General features: G+C 55.3%; 2 protein-coding genes across 4 annotated transcripts in view; one reads left to right on the top strand and one right to left on the bottom strand.

The window, feature by feature from the left end:
* Positions 1–5240, top strand: part of KDELR1 (KDEL endoplasmic reticulum protein retention receptor 1) — an 8386-nt gene extending 3146 nt beyond the window's left edge. Inside the window, exons 4-5 of the mRNA XM_006745371.3 lie at positions 3018–3270; positions 4467–5240. Of these exons, the coding sequence (XP_006745434.1) occupies positions 3018–3270; positions 4467–4501 (288 nt within the window). The 3' untranslated portion in view covers positions 4502–5240. The remainder of the gene's footprint in view (positions 1–3017; positions 3271–4466) is intronic.
* A 2666-nt stretch (positions 5241–7906) lies between these two features.
* SYNGR4 (synaptogyrin 4) lies at positions 7907–16228 on the bottom strand. Of its 3 annotated transcripts, XM_006745372.3 has the most exons (5): positions 16166–16228; positions 15020–15219; positions 9847–10084; positions 8518–8657; positions 7907–8199 (listed from the first exon to the last, which is right to left on the bottom strand). In XM_006745372.3, the coding sequence occupies exons 2-5, from the start codon at positions 15110–15112 to the stop codon at positions 7966–7968; spliced, it is 705 nt and encodes a 234-aa protein (XP_006745435.2). In that variant the 5' UTR covers positions 15113–15219; positions 16166–16228; the 3' UTR covers positions 7907–7965. The 3 variants fall into 3 exon arrangements, with proteins under 3 accessions (XP_006745435.2, XP_081663340.1, XP_081663341.1); XM_081807214.1 differs by lacking the exons at positions 15020–15219; positions 16166–16228 and adding an exon at positions 10518–10583; XM_081807215.1 differs by lacking the exons at positions 15020–15219; positions 16166–16228 and adding an exon at positions 10243–10434.
* Positions 16229–16338: the final 110 nt, after the last annotated feature.

Here is a 16338-nt window from a genome sequence, read left to right as displayed (position 1 = left end):
TCTTCTGGTTTTGTTTTGTTTTTTTTTTTAAAGATTTTATTTATTTATTTGAGAGAGAGAGAATGAGAGAGAGAGAGCATGAGAGGGGGGAGGGGGAGAGGGAGAAGCAGACTCCCCACTGAGCAGGGAGCCCGATGAGGGACTCGATCCAGGGACTCCAGGATCATGACCTGAGCCGAAGGCAGTCGCTCAACCAACTGAGCCACCCAGGCGCCCCAATAGGTCTTCTGGTTTTGTTTTGTTTTTTTTTTTAAAGATTTTATTTATTTATTTGAGAGAGAGAGTGAGAGAGAGAAAGAGCACAAGAGGGGGGAGCGGGAGAGGGAGAAGCAGACTCCCTGCCGAGCAGGGAGCCCGATGCGGAACTCGATCCAGGGACTCCAGGATCATGACCTGAGCCGAAGGCAGTCGCTGAACCGACTGAGCCAGCCAGGCGCCCCTCAAAATATATTTCCAAAAGCACTGTGCAGGCCAGACAAATTTGACCGAGGGCAATGTCGGCTCACAGGTCCCAGGAATGTCAGAGGGAGGCTGCACCGCGCCGTGGCGGGAACCCTGGGCTTGGCTGTAGGTCCTGGTCTTTGCAAACATACTGTCCTCACCCCTTTCCTGGAGCACTTACCCATTTTGCAGATGAGGAAACAAAGGCAAGGGGAAAGCACTGGGGCTTGCTTTAGGTGGAGGTGGCCAGACCAGAACCCAGGACACTTGACTCCAGCTTTTGCAGTTCCCTCATTCAGAGGGGGGAGGTCACTTGTGCAAAGTATTGGCACCCACTGTGTGTCCAGCTCTGCGCTGGCCATTCTACATAGGTCATCATCCTGTCTGACCCCTTGGCCGCCCAGGACGCAGACATCCTCATCCCCACTTCTTGGAGCACTAAGGTGAGGCTCAGAGGGGAGAGCTCACAGGATTTGAACCCAGGTCCACCTGCTCGCAAAGCCCATGATACTAACTGGTGCGTGCTAAAAAAAATTATTATTATTTTTTTAAGATTTTATTTATTTATTTGACAGAGAGAGACACAGCGAGAGGGAACGCAAGCAGGGGGAGTGGGAGAGGGAGAAGCAGGCTTCCCGCTGAGCAGGGAGCTCCATGCAGGGCTTGATCCCAGGACCCCGGAATCATGACCTGAGCCAAAGGCAGATGCTTAAAGACTGAGCCACCCAGGCGCCCCTAAAAAAAAGTATTTTTGAATCATGGAAGAAAATTATTCTTTAAGAATTCAGACATCACAGGGTGCCTGTTTCTCCCTCTCCCACTCCCCCTGCTTGTGTTCCCTCTCTTGCTGTCTCTCTCTCTGTCAAATAAATAAAATCTTAAAAAAAAAAAAAAAAGAATTCAGACATCATGAATAGAGAAATGAACACAATGAAAATGTGACCTTCCGTGTCCTCTTCTGTCATAATTCTCTTCTCCAAGGGTGACCCCAGGGGTAACAGCTGGGCGTGCATCAATTTAATGGGTATGTTTTTTGAGAGCCTCAATACACCTGACTTGCTAAGAGCCATGCTGGAGGATCCTGAGTGATCATGGGAGTGAATGCTGGAGTCCAGTGCCTGGGTAGGAGTCTATTTCTACCCATATTGTGGCTGTGTGACCTTGGGCCTCAGTCTTCTTCTCTGTATAATGGGGATAACAATAGGATTCACCTCCTGGGATTAAGACATAAGCCAGTTAATACCCATAAGGTGGTAGAGCAGTGCCTTGGATATGGTAAATGCTATGTAAGCGTGAGTTGTTACGAATGCACTCTTGATGTTCCCCCCTTTTCTCCCACGAAACCAAAACAACTGAGGAGGAGCACCACCTGCCACCTGGCCTCGTTCTCTGAGGGGTGGTTTCGGTGGGTCTGCAGACTAAAAGTCACCCCAGGTGGGACTTTCAGGTTGCTGAGGACTGAGAAGGAGCTGACAGATGTCTGCAGTCTCTCCTTCCCCCTCCTACGATGCCCTGTCCTGCCCACAAGTGATGATTGTCACTGCTTTCTAAATGGTGGCCGGCAACAGACAAGCACACGGGGGGCTTGCTCCCATTCACTCACTCGTTCATTCAGGCATCAAATATGTGCCTGGCTCCGTGGCCACAGAGTGAACAAGATGTAGGATCCTGGGCCTCGTGGAGCTCACTCTTGTTCTGCTGAGAGCTGCCAGGAAGGAGAACAGAGGGGGGTGATGTGACAGTCCTGGGGGTAGGACTGGTCAGGGGAGGCCTCTCTCAGAGGTGATGGATGAACGAGGCTGCAAGGAGGTGGAAGAGGCGAAATGTGACAGTCTGGGGGGAGAGCTGTGGGAACAGCGAGTGCAAAGGCCCTGGGGCAGGAAGGAGTGTGTCGTATTGGAGTACCGGCTAGGAGGCTGCATCCTGGAGAGCAAAGGAGGGAGTAAGGGACGAGGCTGGAATGGGCCTTGAAGGCCACCATTAGGAATTTGGCATTTATTCTGGTTGTGATAAGAAGCAGTGACTGGAGGACTTCAAGCCAGGGAGTGACAGAGCCTGATTTATGTCTCTAAAGATTACACATTGAATAGCGCCCCAGCAAGGGTGGGAAAATCAGCCTCATTTTAGAAATAAGGAGGTGGAGGCTCAGAGAATCTGGGTCTCTTGCCCAAGGTCTCAGAGAAGGGAAATCTCAGAGCCAACATTCCAGCCTGGCCTGCCTCTTGGAGGGGCATGACTGCAGAGTGCTCATGAGCACTGCCTCCAAACCCTTGCTTTGCGTCCCAGCTGCGCTGCTTCCTAGCCACGTGCTCCTGGGCAAATCTCTGGGCCTCGGTTTCTTCATCCGTAGAATGGGGATGCCAGTGACAGGCTCTCCCTGAAGGGGTGGTGGCGAGGATTAAGTGGGAGAGTCAGGGACGCGGGTGGAGCTGTGTCTGGCATCACTGTTGGCCCTGCTCAGCATCGCTGTCCCCGTTCTCCCTCCACCATCCCTGCGCCGGTGACCGCAAGGCCGCCCGCCGCCTGCCCTCCCTCCTCACCTTGCTCTCTGCCCCTGCTTCTTCGGTTCCCCACAGATCCTCTGGACCTTCTCCATCTACCTGGAGTCAGTAGCCATCCTGCCCCAGCTGTTCATGGTGAGCAAGACGGGGGAGGCCGAGACGATCACCAGCCACTACTTGTTCGCGCTGGGTGTCTACCGCACGCTCTATCTCTTCAACTGGATCTGGCGCTACCACTTCGAGGGCTTCTTCGACCTCATCGCCATCGTGGCGGGCCTAGTCCAGACTGTCCTCTACTGCGATTTCTTCTACCTCTACATCACCAAAGGTAGCCAGCATGGAGGGCCGGCCGCGGGGCATCCTGCCCCGTCCGCAGCTCCCGCCCTCTCTGGGGCCCAGGCTCCGTCTCCCCAGCCCTGTAGCCCTCGAGGGAGGGCAGGCTTCCTCTCCCAGCTTCTGGGGTCCCAGGCTCACCGCCCTCCTAGGAATTCGGACCTCCAGCCCCTGCCTACCTAAGAAGCAAGGCATTGTTCTCCTAGCCTGTGTGTCCCTGAGGAAAGAGCAGCGAGGCATCGGAGGTGTGGGGTGGGGTGGGGGCTGCTGCCTGCTTGCAGAGCAGCGTCCTCCCTTGACCCCACAAAGAGCGGGCATCCCTCTCCCCAGCCCCTGGGCCTTTGAAGAAAAAAAGACAGGACAAAGAGCGGGCAGGAGTGGCCTCTGACTTTTCCTCTCTCAGAATCTGTCCTAGGCCCTCCTCCCACCCTGAGGTTCCAGGTCCCATAAAAGATCAGAATTCCTACCTCCCCAACCCCAGCAGCGCTCAGAAGAGGGAGAGGCTCCTCTCTGTTGCTTGGTCTCTGTCCTCACCCTCAGGGACTCAGGCCCACCAAGATTCATTCATTCATTCATTCATTCATTCATTCATTCATTCAACCATCCAACAAATGTGTTGAGCACTTTCTGTGTCCCTGGCCAGGGCTAGGCTCTGGGCGTGCAGCAGAAGGAAAAAAGGTGGCCCTCCCCTCCCCTGTGTTCTAATCTGGAGGTGATGGTGAATGAACAAGGAGAGAGAGATGGTTGCAAACAGCAAGAGAGAAAGAAACCAGGGTTGGGTCAGTGAGCAACCGGGGAGGGTGAGGGGGCTGCTTTATATGGGGGGGTGGTCTGAGGAGGTGGCGATGGGAGCAGGGAGCTGAGAAATGAGGAGGGAAAGAGAGGACAGTAAGGGCAGAGCGTGGAGGCCAGCCTGCGGCCTCCAGGCTGGGGGGGGGGGCAGGAGGGGGGCGGTGGCACCTGGCCAGCCCTACCAGGCCCTTGGACCCTGTCCTGAGACCCCTAGGTGCCTCTTGCCTGCATCACTCAGCCCACCCCTGGGCAATTCAGGCCTGTCCTCCCAGCTTATGATGTGGGGCCCTGCGGCTGACCCTCCCGGCCGCTCCACCAGCCGAGCATCCAAGCGGGCGTGGGAGGCTGTCCCCTCCACAGGGCCCCCCGGTAATGCCTGCCCGCTCTGTCTCCTCGCAGTCCTGAAGGGGAAGAAGCTGAGTTTGCCGGCGTAGCCCTGGGCCCGGCCATCCCTCTCCTCGGCGGCCCGCGAGAGGTGGAGGAAGGCGCGAACAACGAAGAGCCTTCCCGTCCAGGGGTGACTTTTTAAAGAACCAACCTCTCCGCACTCCCTGGCCCCCCTCCTGCCGGGTTTCAGGGGGGTGGTGGAGGACCCAAGTCTTGGGGAGCTCAGGACCTGGGGTGTTTGTAGTTTTTTGCCTTTTAGAGAAGAAAAAAAAAATCTTTCCACTATTTAGTTTTTGATTCTGATGACTCCTTTCTCTTCTACTCTCTGGCCCCTGATTTTTATAAACTGTTTTTGAGTGTCCTGTGGGGCGGGGCAGGGTCGGAGATCTTTTCCCTCCCCCAAAGCCCCTTGGCTCCCTTGCAGACCCTACCCCCCAGCTCTGCCCGTTGCCAAACACTAAACCTGCACATACCCGCCTGTCTGACCTCCCACCGTGGCCAAGAACACAACCTCCCCACCAAACCCCCCAAAGTTCAGGACTGGGGAGAGGGAGGAGGGGAGGGACAGTCTCCCTGACTTTTCAATATAATTTTTTTCCAGAGTTTGGGGTTTTTTGGTCTTGTCCTCATTTTTTGACAATTTAGCGGGGGGCGAGGGGGCCAGACATGGCAAAGGGGGTTGGCCTGAGGGTCACTGTGGCTCAACAGCCACATTTTTGTACAGAGTTGATGGTTGATTCTTTGTTCTCTTGAAATAAACCGAGGAAAATGATGCCTCTTTCGCTACTCCTTGCCCTCTGTCTGGTGTTTGTGGGGTCCCTCCCGGCCCCTCTCTCTGCTTCTCCTTTATCCCATCGACAGCCTGCAGGCGATCGAGGCCTGGGAGGAGCAGACAGGTGAGAAACTGGGTTCCCCGAGTTTGCTCTGAGCAAACCTCTGAGCTGCACCCTCACTCCTCACGGATGTGATGGGGAAGAGGTTTCGGGGGGCGGGGTGGTGGGAAAGAGAAGAAAATCTTGAAGATTCTCTTTATCTTGGCACAGAACTTTCCTGGCAGTTCTCCCGAATCCCAGGACTGCAGAGGACCTTCAAGAGCATGTGTTGTAGAGGTTACCAGTGGGCAGCCCCTGTCCTGCCCTCATTTGGCATTTTGTTGAGCCACTCTGTTTTCTTTAAAAAGAAAAAATAAATAAATAAATGGAATCTGTTGCCAGCCTTTAGAAATCAGATTTCCACATTGAAATCTGGATTTCTGGCTTCTCTTGAAAAAAAATCCATCAACCTGACAATGCTGGGTCCTCGCTTCCGGGTGGCAACAGATGGCTGGAGCTGAATGGAAGAGATGTGAGCCTTCCATCACCATCCCCAGGACTTGGCCGAGGGGTTGCTACCATTTATTATCGGGCTGACACGGGCATTTTTTGTTTTTGTTTCATGGAGTTAAAAGAAAAGCCAAATATTTTCCACGTCTCCCTCCTGATCGGCTTCACACCTGGCCTATTATCTCCTTCACTTGCGTTAGCTGCCTGGACCTTGTCAGGCTTTTGGAGTTTTGCCCCCTGGTTCAGGATGGCTCCCTAGATGTCCGCCAAGACCTTCCCGAGCCATGTTCAGTTCTGTCGGATGGCTCTGGAAGCTTTGGCAGGTGGGTAGCTGGAGTTTCCCAAGCCCGCGTGCCTGGCAGTGTGTGTTGCATGGATGAGGCTGCTGGACCCCAACAGCACCCCTGAAGGGGGGTAGTTTGAGTGGGAGGAGGAAACCAGGGCCTAGGGGCAAGGGGCAGAGGTGGCGTTTGTCCCTGAGCTTCCCAATGCCGCAGCCTGCGCATTTAGCCACCTCTGTGTAGTTTTTCAACTGTTTTTGCTTCTTTCTTGTAAGCCAAGGCACCTTCTGTTTACAGGAATTTTACCCAGAAGCCTGAGTGGGAAGACGGAGGAACAGGGCCGCTTGGGGTGATTCGGGGGGCGGGGGGGTGGCACCTCTCCGTGTGCAGTCTGAACACCATCAATCGAAATCTGGCCTGAGTCTTTAGTTTTCCAGCCAAGACAGCTTGGCCCGGAGAAATGAAGGGCCACATCCCAGCTTATCCAGCTAGTGACAGAGCTGGGACTAGTACTCAGAGACTTCCTGTTTCGAACCTCAGAACACTGCCCAGTCCGCGGCCCAGCTGCTCTTTTCCCAAGATGCCCACAGGGACCATATCCTACTTATTTTTGTACCTTAAGGAGCAAGCATGGGGACTGCCACACAGGAAACCTCAAAAAAAAAAAAAAAAAGGGACCATAGAACCCCCATGTGACCCCCGCCCCCACGACTGGTATCCCTTTGTCCAGTTTGTAAATGAATGCTCTGCAGGCCACAGTGGCCCTCGTGTGGGTTGGTTTTGTTTGGCCTGCATAACATTAACAGTTTTTCTTTCTATTCGTTGCCAACAAACTCCACATAAAAAGAAGTGGATTTCTGATTGTTCTAGAAAAAAACAGAAGGTTCTAGAACTTCGCTGTCCCATACAGTAGCCATTGGCTCCATGCAACCATTAGCACTTGAAATGTGGCGGGTCCAGATTAAGATGGGCTGTCTGCAGATTTCAGAAATTTTGTAGGAAAGAATGTAAGAGAGCTCGATTTTTATACCTAGGACGTGTTGAAATAAAATAAATGATAATATTTTGGATATGTTGGGTTAAATAAAATACATGAAAGTTAATTTCACTTGTTTCATCCTACTTTTCTCAATGTGGCTACTAGACAGTTTAATATTCTGCGCCCCCTCCCATGGTCCCCTGGCTTGCATGACATATTAATCGGACAGTGCTGCCCTAGACACCCCAGGCGCGTGGTGCTGAATGGTGGGTGCTGAGTGAAAGCTGCCACTCCGAGACATGGCCCCTGTCCCTGCTACTCCCTTAATGAGTGCTTCACTCACTGGGGTCACCTGCTCATCTTGTGCCCAAGTCCCCAGTTGCCTTCTGGGTTCTAGAATAAAATCCCTTCCTCTTCCCCAAGACAGTCTCGCAAATGTTTGCAGACAATGCTCTGCCCTGATCTCATTCACGGACTCACCGTCCCCTGTTCCTTGGTTTTGAGTTGGGTCTTGTCACTGGGGTGAGTGGAAGGGCTGCCCCCAGTGTTGGCCCTGGTTCTTCCTAGTGCTCTCTCCATGGGCAGAAGCATTTTCTCTCTGCATGTGAGCTTGCCCGACCTTGCATCAGGGCGCCTCGTGCCTCTTTCCTCTGGCCAGGGTGAGGATTGAAGGGGCCAAAAGCGATGTCCCCTTCCTGTCACTGGGGTGTGCTGTTGTCCCAGTGGCACCCAGATGGAGAGTCTGGGAGGTGGTATGGGAAATTTGGCCCCGTGCAGTGCAGAGACCCCTGAAGTGACCTCGTAGGATTTCTCCCCACCCCTGGCCACTCAAAAGACCAGAGAGGAACAGACATGAGAAGGACAGAGGGCTGTTTTCAGAAACCCTTCCGGAGGGAGGATTATCTCTTTACTGATGTGGAGGAGGATGTTCAGTTGTCGGGCATCATAGCGAGGCGGGGGGCCTTCGGAGTGGTCAGATAGGGGGGCAGGGCAGAACTGGCATAACTTGGGTTGTTGGGGCCAGTGGTGGGCGTGTTAGCAGGGCTGGCGGCAGAAGGTGGGGAGAGGGTGGTGAGCACCACGCCACCCTCATCCAGGGAGCGCTTGTAAGGGACGGAAGTATCATTCCGGAGATCGTGGAGGGCCGCGTAGGCCTGGAATATCTGTGGGCAGGAAAGGGCATGCCAGAGGCTGGCTTGGGTTAGGCAGGGGAGGAGAGGGACCGGGGCTGGGGACTGGCCTGGGAGGGAGGCCAGGGTACAGTTGTGCTCACTGCTCACTGCACAAGGGCACACAGCACGATGCCTAATGTTGGGCTGCATCTGCATGGGGTAAGGGGAGGCCTCTTTCCAGTTTGCCCAGTCACAGAGAAGACTAGCAGAGGCCCTGGGAGGAGCCCTCCCCCACTCCCAGGGGAGCTGAGTGAGCACGGGAATGTTCTAGCCCCCCAGCCCCGCCCCCCACAGGGGGCCCATCCTCACCCAGATGCAGATGGAGAAGAAAGCGAAGGTGATGGCGGCCTTGGCGCTGCTGCTTCCCAGGAGGAAGCCTTCGGGAGGCGAACGCTGCCACTGATTGGCCAGGAAGCAGAAACCCACGAACCAGACGCCTGTCCACAGGACTGGGGGGTCGCAGGAGAGAAGAGGGGCAGGGGGAGCCTGGCTCAGGGCGGGTGGGGCTGGGGTCTGGCCGGGTGGCCTCTCCCTCCCAGCCCTCCATAAAGCGCACTGCCGCGCTGTCCGCTACCAGAGCCCACTGGCCACGTGTGGCTGTCTGCATTTCAATCAATTAAAATAGGATTTAAAAACCCAGCTCCTCTGTTGCACTGGCCACGCTTCAAGCGCTCAGTGGCCCCATGTGGCCAGTGGCTCCCCTACTGGGGAATGCAGGTATGGGACAGTCCCATCTTCACAGAAAGTTCTCTTGGTCGGCCCTGGATTCAATAACCTTGAGGGCCCTCCCAGCCCTGAGATGCTGGGATCGGCCTGGTGCGGAGCGGGGAGGAGGAGGTGGGGAGGAGGTTGAGGTCGGACTGAGAGGAGGGAACCCCAGGGCCTGAGGAAAAGGAACTCATTTATTTGGCGCTTCCTGTGTGCCAGGCTCTATCTAGAGTACTGGGCAGTGGTTCGGAGGCGAGACTTTGCTTTGAAGCCTGGAACTGCCCCTCAGCTTCTGTGTGCCCAATTACATAATCTCCTCAAGCCTCAGTTTCCTCCTCTGCAAAATGGGGGTAGGAGCAGGCCTTCCCTCCTCAGGTGGGTCTGAGGAGTCCATGACACGAGGCACGTGGGGCCTCTGGCTCTGTGCCTGACATGTGGGAAGTGCCCAGAAAAGGTCAACATTACTCCAGGCCTCCTTTCTCTCCTTTCATGCTCCGAAAAAGCCCTGCATTGTGGAGGTTTTCATCCCAGCGTCTGAAGCTCAGAGAGGGGAAGAGAGCCGCTCGAACCCACAGGGCGCCCAGGCGCCCGAGTTGAGATTTCAAACTCAGGTTTGCCTGGCTCCGTGCTGGAACCCCACCTCCTGCCCCCGGGGGGCTTTTCAAGAAATGTTCTGTGAAGAAGGGAGGTGAATGTGAGGAAAAAGCAGGGCAGAAGGGAGGCTTCTAGAATTAGCCTGGGGGTCAGAAGAGGTAACCCTTACACTGAGTCTAAAGGATGAGTAATAATTCCCTGGGGGGAAACAGCAGGTGCAGAAGAGCTTCCAGAAGGGAGGGGTGAGGGCTCAGGTCACGTGTGGAGGACGGTGGGCCGGCTGGGTGGGGAAGGGAGGTGTCCCGGGGGCCCTAGGATCAGTCTCAGGGGACTCACCAGCCAGGATGAAGTCTAGGAGCTGGAAGGCCGTCTTGAAGCGGGTGTTGCCGATGCAGCTCTCGTGGGCGTCCAGGGCGAGGAAGGTCAGGCAGTTGAGGAAGGCCAGGAGGCCGGCTCCCACAGCGAAGCTGCAGGCCACGTTGTTGCTATTGAGGACGCAGTGGAGCTTCGAAGACTCAGTCTTGTTCTGGTAGCCGTCGGTCAGCAGGGAAGAGAAGACGATGAGGGAGAAGACCTGGTGGTGCAGGAGGGGGGTTCCCAGCGGACCCGAGCGGAGCTCAGCATTTACCCAAACCGTGCATCCTCCAGGGTCCCTGTCTGGGAATGGTGGGCCCCGCCTCCTATCCCTGTCACATCCTCAGGGCTTCCAAGATGATCCCTATTGCTCCTTACCCCTCTTCTCTCCATCCTAGTTTGGGCCTCATCCTCTCCCCTGTAGAACCTCCTTCCTGGCCTCCTGCCTGGCCTCCTGCCTCCAGTCTCAGCCCCTCTGCTTGTCTCCCGCAAGCCCCCACAGAGGTCTTTCACACCCTGCCTTCCTGCGTGGTCTGTACTGGACTCGCTCTTCCAATTTCATCTTTCTCTCCCCACTCCCTCGCCCTCTCCCCACCTCCCCCATGCTCCCCTTCTGCCACCCCAACCAGGTACGTGCCACCAAACCCGGGTACTAATACAAAATGCGTAGCGCAGCGCCTGGGACACGTGAGGAGCTCCGGAAGCATTTGCTACCCATGATTATCCTCTGCCTGCAGGCCCTTCCCTCAGCCAGCAACTTCTTCCTCCCCCCTCCCTGCTCACCTCGTTCCTCTTAATTTGTTAAAATAAATTTGTGAAGTACTCCAAACACACACACAAAAGTACAGGGAGAGATGTAACATCCAGTATCTAACAAACGTTACCATTTTTTTTTTTATCTTTTCTTTCTTTCCTTCCTTCCTTCCTTTTTTTTGCTTCAGGACTTTTTAAAAAAGCCAGCATAGCTTCAGTGATCCGGCAGCGTCTCGCCTGTACATGCTGCAGACAGCATCCTCTAGTACAACAGTCTGCGTCTGCGCTTGTCTTCTGCGGTGTTTACGTATTAAATGCCACTGAAGTACCCCACGAGCGCGAGCCCGAGCCTGAGCCAGCCTCACAGCCACCCTAGGATGTGGGTACTACTAACAGCCCCATCGCTTTAGATAATGGATCCAAGGCACCGAGAGGCTGAGGAGTTGCCCAAAGCCAATCGGCTGGCAGGTGCGGGTACCTGGGTTTGAATGGAAGCTGCCCAGCTCTGGAGCCTGCTTTAAGGCCCTGCTGTACTGCCTCAAGCTGAAATCAGCCGTTTGGAGGGCAGGGTTCCTAGCAGTGCTACTCAGTGAAAGGTTTAAGCTCCAGTGACTTGCCCCCAGATGTCACCATGCCATGGGGTAAGGTCCACGCCAGATATGGAGGGAACTGGTGTGTGTATGGTGGGTGGTAGGAGTTGCTCCAGGGAGGCTTTCTGGAAGAGGTGATGGCTGTACGGAGTGACGCAGGACGAGAAAAGTTGTCTGGAGGGCAATAGGGAGCCACAGCAGAGTTGCGAGCAGGGGAGGGCAGGGGCGGATTTGAGGCCTGGGTAGAGACAGACTGGAGGGGGTGAGACTGGAGGTCAGGAGGCCAGAGAGGAGGCTGTGGCCTGGGTCAAGGTTTGAGCCAATTCGGAAGTCGTGGGGTTGCATTTAGGAGGAAATAAGGTGAGGTCTGACTTGCACATTAAAGAATGAGGAGATTTTCAGGCAGACGGGGACGAAGGACATTCCGGGGGGGGCAAACTGTGTGTGCAAAAGCCAGATGCTGCAGAATGGGGCTCCTTCAGGGACTGGATAGAAATCTCACTGAAGGGATGGAGGGTGAGATGAGGCTGGAAAAGTGGGCCGGAGCCAGAGCCTCAGAGGCCTTGAATACCAGATGGAGGAGCCTGGACTTGGGAGCCATGGAAAGTGAAATTTCTTACTTGGATTTAACTTCAGGCGTGGAAGGGTTCTGAGCAGAGGGTGGCCGGGGTCAGACTTGGCCCTGGAGTCAGAGAAAAATCTCCAGGTTTGCGATGGGTTGGAGGGGGCAAGACGAGAGATAGAGAGAGAGAGAGAGAGAGAGAGAGAGGCCAACAGACCACAAAGGGGATTGGTGGGAAGGCCCAGGCAGAAAAGTTGAGGCCTGAGCTGAGGTCAGAGCTCTGGGGAGTCCCGTGATATTTAGGACGTAAAATTGGACTTGGTGAATGATTGGATGTGGCGGTGCTGGGGACGGGAGTGGGGGAGTAGGTGAGGGGAAGGAATTCACTAGGACTTGAACTCCTCCTGGATAGGGGACCCTTCTCTTCTATCCCCACCACCAGCTTGGACCTCAGCCAATGTGTTTTGTGAAGGAGTCACTTTGGACCCTTCTTTGTTCCTGCCCTGCCCTTCAGATAGGGATGGAGGAGGCAAAGGATCAACCCCTAAACTCCTCAGCCTTTGTACATCCTCCTCTATCCTTTCCCTTAATTGCCTTCTCTGAATACAAATCATAATATAACAATGACAACCAGTCCCTCTTTCGTCTGGCACTTTAGCATTATCCAAGGCTGTTCACATCCATTCCCGGTTTTGGAGCTAGGAGTCCACAGAAGGGGAGCATCTCGCTCTGCTGCTTGGGGACAGAGCCAGGTCAAGGACTGGAAGGCCCATCGATCACTCGAGCCCGTATCCATTTTACCTGCACTACCTCCCTCGAACCAGCCCCACGTGGTAGACGTCACTGATTCATTTCTGTTTCACAGGTGATAAATCGAAGCCATTACAGTGGAGTGGAAAGAGCCAGACGCATCCAGCTCCGTCAGCTGTGTGGCCTTGGGCAAATCATTCGCCTCTTGGAGCCTCGGTTTCCCAGTCTGTCTCGGTGCTGTGAAGAGGGGGTGGGGGCCTAGGCCTGATGATGGTTCTCGTGATTGGCCCAGAGACGGGAAGTGTCCTCTCAAGGTCAGTCAGCAAAGCAGGGGGTACTGGGATCTGGCCCTCCTGACTTCTGAGCCTGTGGGCTGTTCGTCCACTGACCCCGAAAACCTTGGGCTGTGGTGTGAGCACCGGGCACTGGAGACTCAGGGAGGGGGCTCAGCTGGGCAGGGGGTGGACCCAACCCCCTGAAGCCAGAGTCCAATTTCCTTCCATGCCCTCCTTGGCCTGTCCCCAGGGAAAGAGCAAAGATCCATCAGTTAAGGCACCAGCAGGCAGGCGGCAGTGAGAAGGACAAGAGCACCAGCTGCCCAGAGACTCCCTACCGAGGATCCAGGCCAGGGGGGAAGGAGGAGGGCGGGAGGGAGGGAGGGAGGATGGAGGCGGCGGGCAAAGTCCGTGACCAAAGCGTCTGGCACGGTCCGTGGCCTGCCCTCCCCCTTCCCCACGCCTGTCCACGCCAGCTGGGCCTCCTCCCTTGCCACCCGCTTTTCCTTCCGAAGCTTTGGAGGTGTGAGAATCCTTTGACTTGCTCGCCAGCTGGGTGATGACCTTGGGCAAGCCACTCAACCTCCGTGAGCCTCAGTTTCCCCTTGGGTTGAACAGGGGTAGTTAACGGCCATGTCATCGGGTCATGGTGAGGAGCGGAAGAGCTAATGCCCATGAGGGACTCGGAACTGGGACGCGGAATTCCTAATTCCCCTCTTCCCCTGGGGAGGAATGGCAATGTACACGAGTCCCCATCACCCTCGGCCCCCCAAGCCCATCCCTCTCCTTGCTCACAGAAGTGACGTGTCCTTAATAATAATCGCTATTTAAAGCATGATTAATACTTTCCAGGCCCATGCTTATCAGTTTAGGGACATAAACTTGTTTCACTTTCAGAACAGTTTTTCCTACGAGCATGGTATCAGGGCCTTTTCTTACACATGAGGGTATGAGAGGTTCAGAGAAGTCAAGTCACTTTCTCAAGGTCACACAGACATAGGGTGACTGGGTACATTATCCACCAAAACAGGGCACTTTTGGGAATGAAGGGTGACACTAGAGCTGATTCAACCAGGCGCGGCCCAGGCAAAGCAGGGAGTGTGCCATCCCACGTGGGCAGCAGGTGGCCGAGCCAGGATTCTAAGCCAGGCCCTTGGGATCCTTCTCCAGGTTCCAGAAGGGGTAGGAAGGAGAAGCTCTGGGTTAGGACCCTGGATTTGATCCACCTGCTCCCATGACCCCAGTCAAGTCTCATCATCTCCCTGGGCCTCAGTTTCCAGCTCTGTCAAAGGAGAGCAGGGGAGCTGGCCAAGCACAAAGCCCAGATCCACAGCTCTAACCCCCTCAGGGACTGAGGTCCAGAGAGGCTCTGTGATTGGCTCCAGGTCACACAGCCGAGTCTGGGCTGAATGAAGATTTGAGCCCGGGTGCCTTGACTCTGGGAATGTGGTAATTAATGATCAAACAAACACCTATAAAGCCCTCGCTTGGCACAGTGCCTGGCCCACAGTGACCCCTCCCCCAATGCCTGGTATCTTAGCTCTACATGACGTACTCTCGTCCCCCTCTGCGTACCTCTTCCTTCCCCAAGGGCCCGGCCCCTGCTCCTGTCCTGGGCCTTGTCTGAGAGGTGCAAAATGAACAGGCTCTGGCATTTCACAGATCCCGGTTTGAATCCTGGCCCTGCCTCTTACTGTGTGCGCTTAGCCAACACTTGTCCAGTGGAACTTTCCGCCATGGTGGAAATGCTCTAGATCCACTGTCCACGTGTGGCTGGCGGGCATCTGAAAGGTGGCCACTGTGACCACCTTTCAAAATGAAATCTTTTATTTAATTAGTTTAAATTGCAATAGCCACATGTGGCTTGTGGCGACCCCGTTGGACAGTGCAGCCTTTAAACAATGATTTCTAAAAAAAATAAAATAAAAAGTGATTTAACTTTCTCTGATGCTCAGTTTTCTTATCTCAAAAATGGGACGCATAGCACGTACTTGGAAGTGTTGTTTCTTCCTCTGAGAGTTAATAAGCGCTCAGAGTAGCACAGGGCCTAGAGTGAGGTGCTCAGTAAAAGGTGACTTCAATGATTAGCTCCCTTTTGTTTTGTTCTCCCAATCTGGCCGCTTCCTCCCCCTACACCCCCCCCACTCCCTCCACACTGTGTTTGAGAGGTGAGAACTCCTGTTTCCTGTCACCCATGGGGCAGTCGGGCCACAGGAGGGCCTCACCCCTCCAATGATCCGGGTGATCGTCTTTGGCCTCTTCAGAAACTGCACGGCTTCACCGTCAGCCAGGTCCTGGAGGCTTTCAGGGATGTGCATGGCAGCTGCTCTGCTTCTGCCGTCCTGGGGGGTGTGAGCGGGGACGCTGGGTGCCACCGGCTGGTCGCTGCCGTCCAGGGGCTGCAGGCCCACCCTGGGCTCGGCTGCTGCAAGACAAGACGGATGGTGGGAGGTCAGAGTCAGAGGTGTGGGGTGAAGGAGCTGCCAGGGGTCCCAGGAATAGGGGCATGGGGTAGAGGGTTCTGGGGGGGTCCCAAGAATGAGGTTGTGTGGGGTGATGGGTCTACAAGGGCTTGAGGAGTTGGGGCTTGGGGGTGAAGGGGCTGCTGGGGCTCCCAGAGGTGGACGTGCAGGGTGAGAGGCTGGCTGAGGGTCCCATGAATGGGGTGCAGGGTAAGGGAGCTCCTGAGAATTCCAGACATGGGGGTACAGTGTGAAGGAGTTGATGGGGGTCCCGGAATGGGGGATGGGGGACCCCATCCCAGGGGTCAGGAATGCAGGCCGAGGAGGCTGCCGGATGAGGGGGCTGCCTGGGGTCCCAGAGTTGGAGGTGCAGGGTGAGGAGTGGGGGGGGGCTGGGAGACTGGGGTCACATCCCTGACCCAGGAGCCAGGGGGTTCATTCTAAGGACTGTGTTCTCTGGGTGAGAAGCGGCGGGTAGGATTTTCCAGGGACCAAGGGGTGCCAGAATGTAGATCAGAACCCCTGGGAGGTCTGAACCAGAGGAATCCCTTTCAAGGTTTGGGGTGACAGCACCCATAACGGAGAATCCAGGCATCTCAGGGTGTATTTTAGGCCGGCCTCATGATTTGGGGTTATTTCTTAGGATAAGGGCCTCCCCTTAGAATTGAAGTCCATCTTCCTTAGAGTGCATTTCCTCAAGTTGGGGGGGTCTGGACCTTAGATGTGTGGGGAACATGGGCTCAGAAGTGAGCTCTCCCCTCAGAATTAGGAGGTCATGCCCCAGGCACCGGGCTACCTTCTTAGAATCAGAGTCTTCCCTTTAAGGACCTGGAATGGGGACGGTGGGGCTTGGGCGTGATGCTGCCTGACAAAGGGCCACCCCTACTCTGGAGGCCCGATCTTCGTCACCTGGAGGCCGGCTCCCTCCCCTCCTGGTCTCTGGCGTCACCTCAGCCTTCTTTTAGTTCCGCTTTTTCCCGCCTTTTCGCTCTTCCACAGCTGATTGGCTGCGTTCAAGTCCCGCCCCCGCCCTTTTCCCGCCTACTCGGGAGCTGACACGAGCGGGGGCGTGGCCTCAGCGG

This window comes from Leptonychotes weddellii, chromosome 16 (genome assembly GCF_054177405.1).
Source record: "Leptonychotes weddellii isolate Sample4059 chromosome 16, ASM5417740v2, whole genome shotgun sequence".
Classification (NCBI taxonomy): domain Eukaryota; kingdom Metazoa; phylum Chordata; class Mammalia; order Carnivora; family Phocidae; genus Leptonychotes; species Leptonychotes weddellii.
Note: the sequence above shows the minus strand (reverse complement) of the source record. Positions and strands in the feature narration are given on the sequence as shown.

Excerpts from the sequence above, each read along its gene's own strand:
- SYNGR4 (XM_006745372.3), bottom strand. The coding sequence starts at position 15,112 with ATGCACATCCCTGAAAGCCTCCAGGACCTGGCTGACGGTGAAGCCGTG. Across the intron at positions 10,085-15,019 it reads TCACCCGGATCATTGGAGGG|GTCTTCTCCCTCATCGTCTT; the intron begins GTGAGGCCCTCC and ends CTGCACCACCAG. Across the intron at positions 8,200-8,517 it reads TCTTCTCCATCTGCATCTGG|ATATTCCAGGCCTACGCGGC; the intron begins GTGAGGATGGGC and ends TCCTGCCCACAG.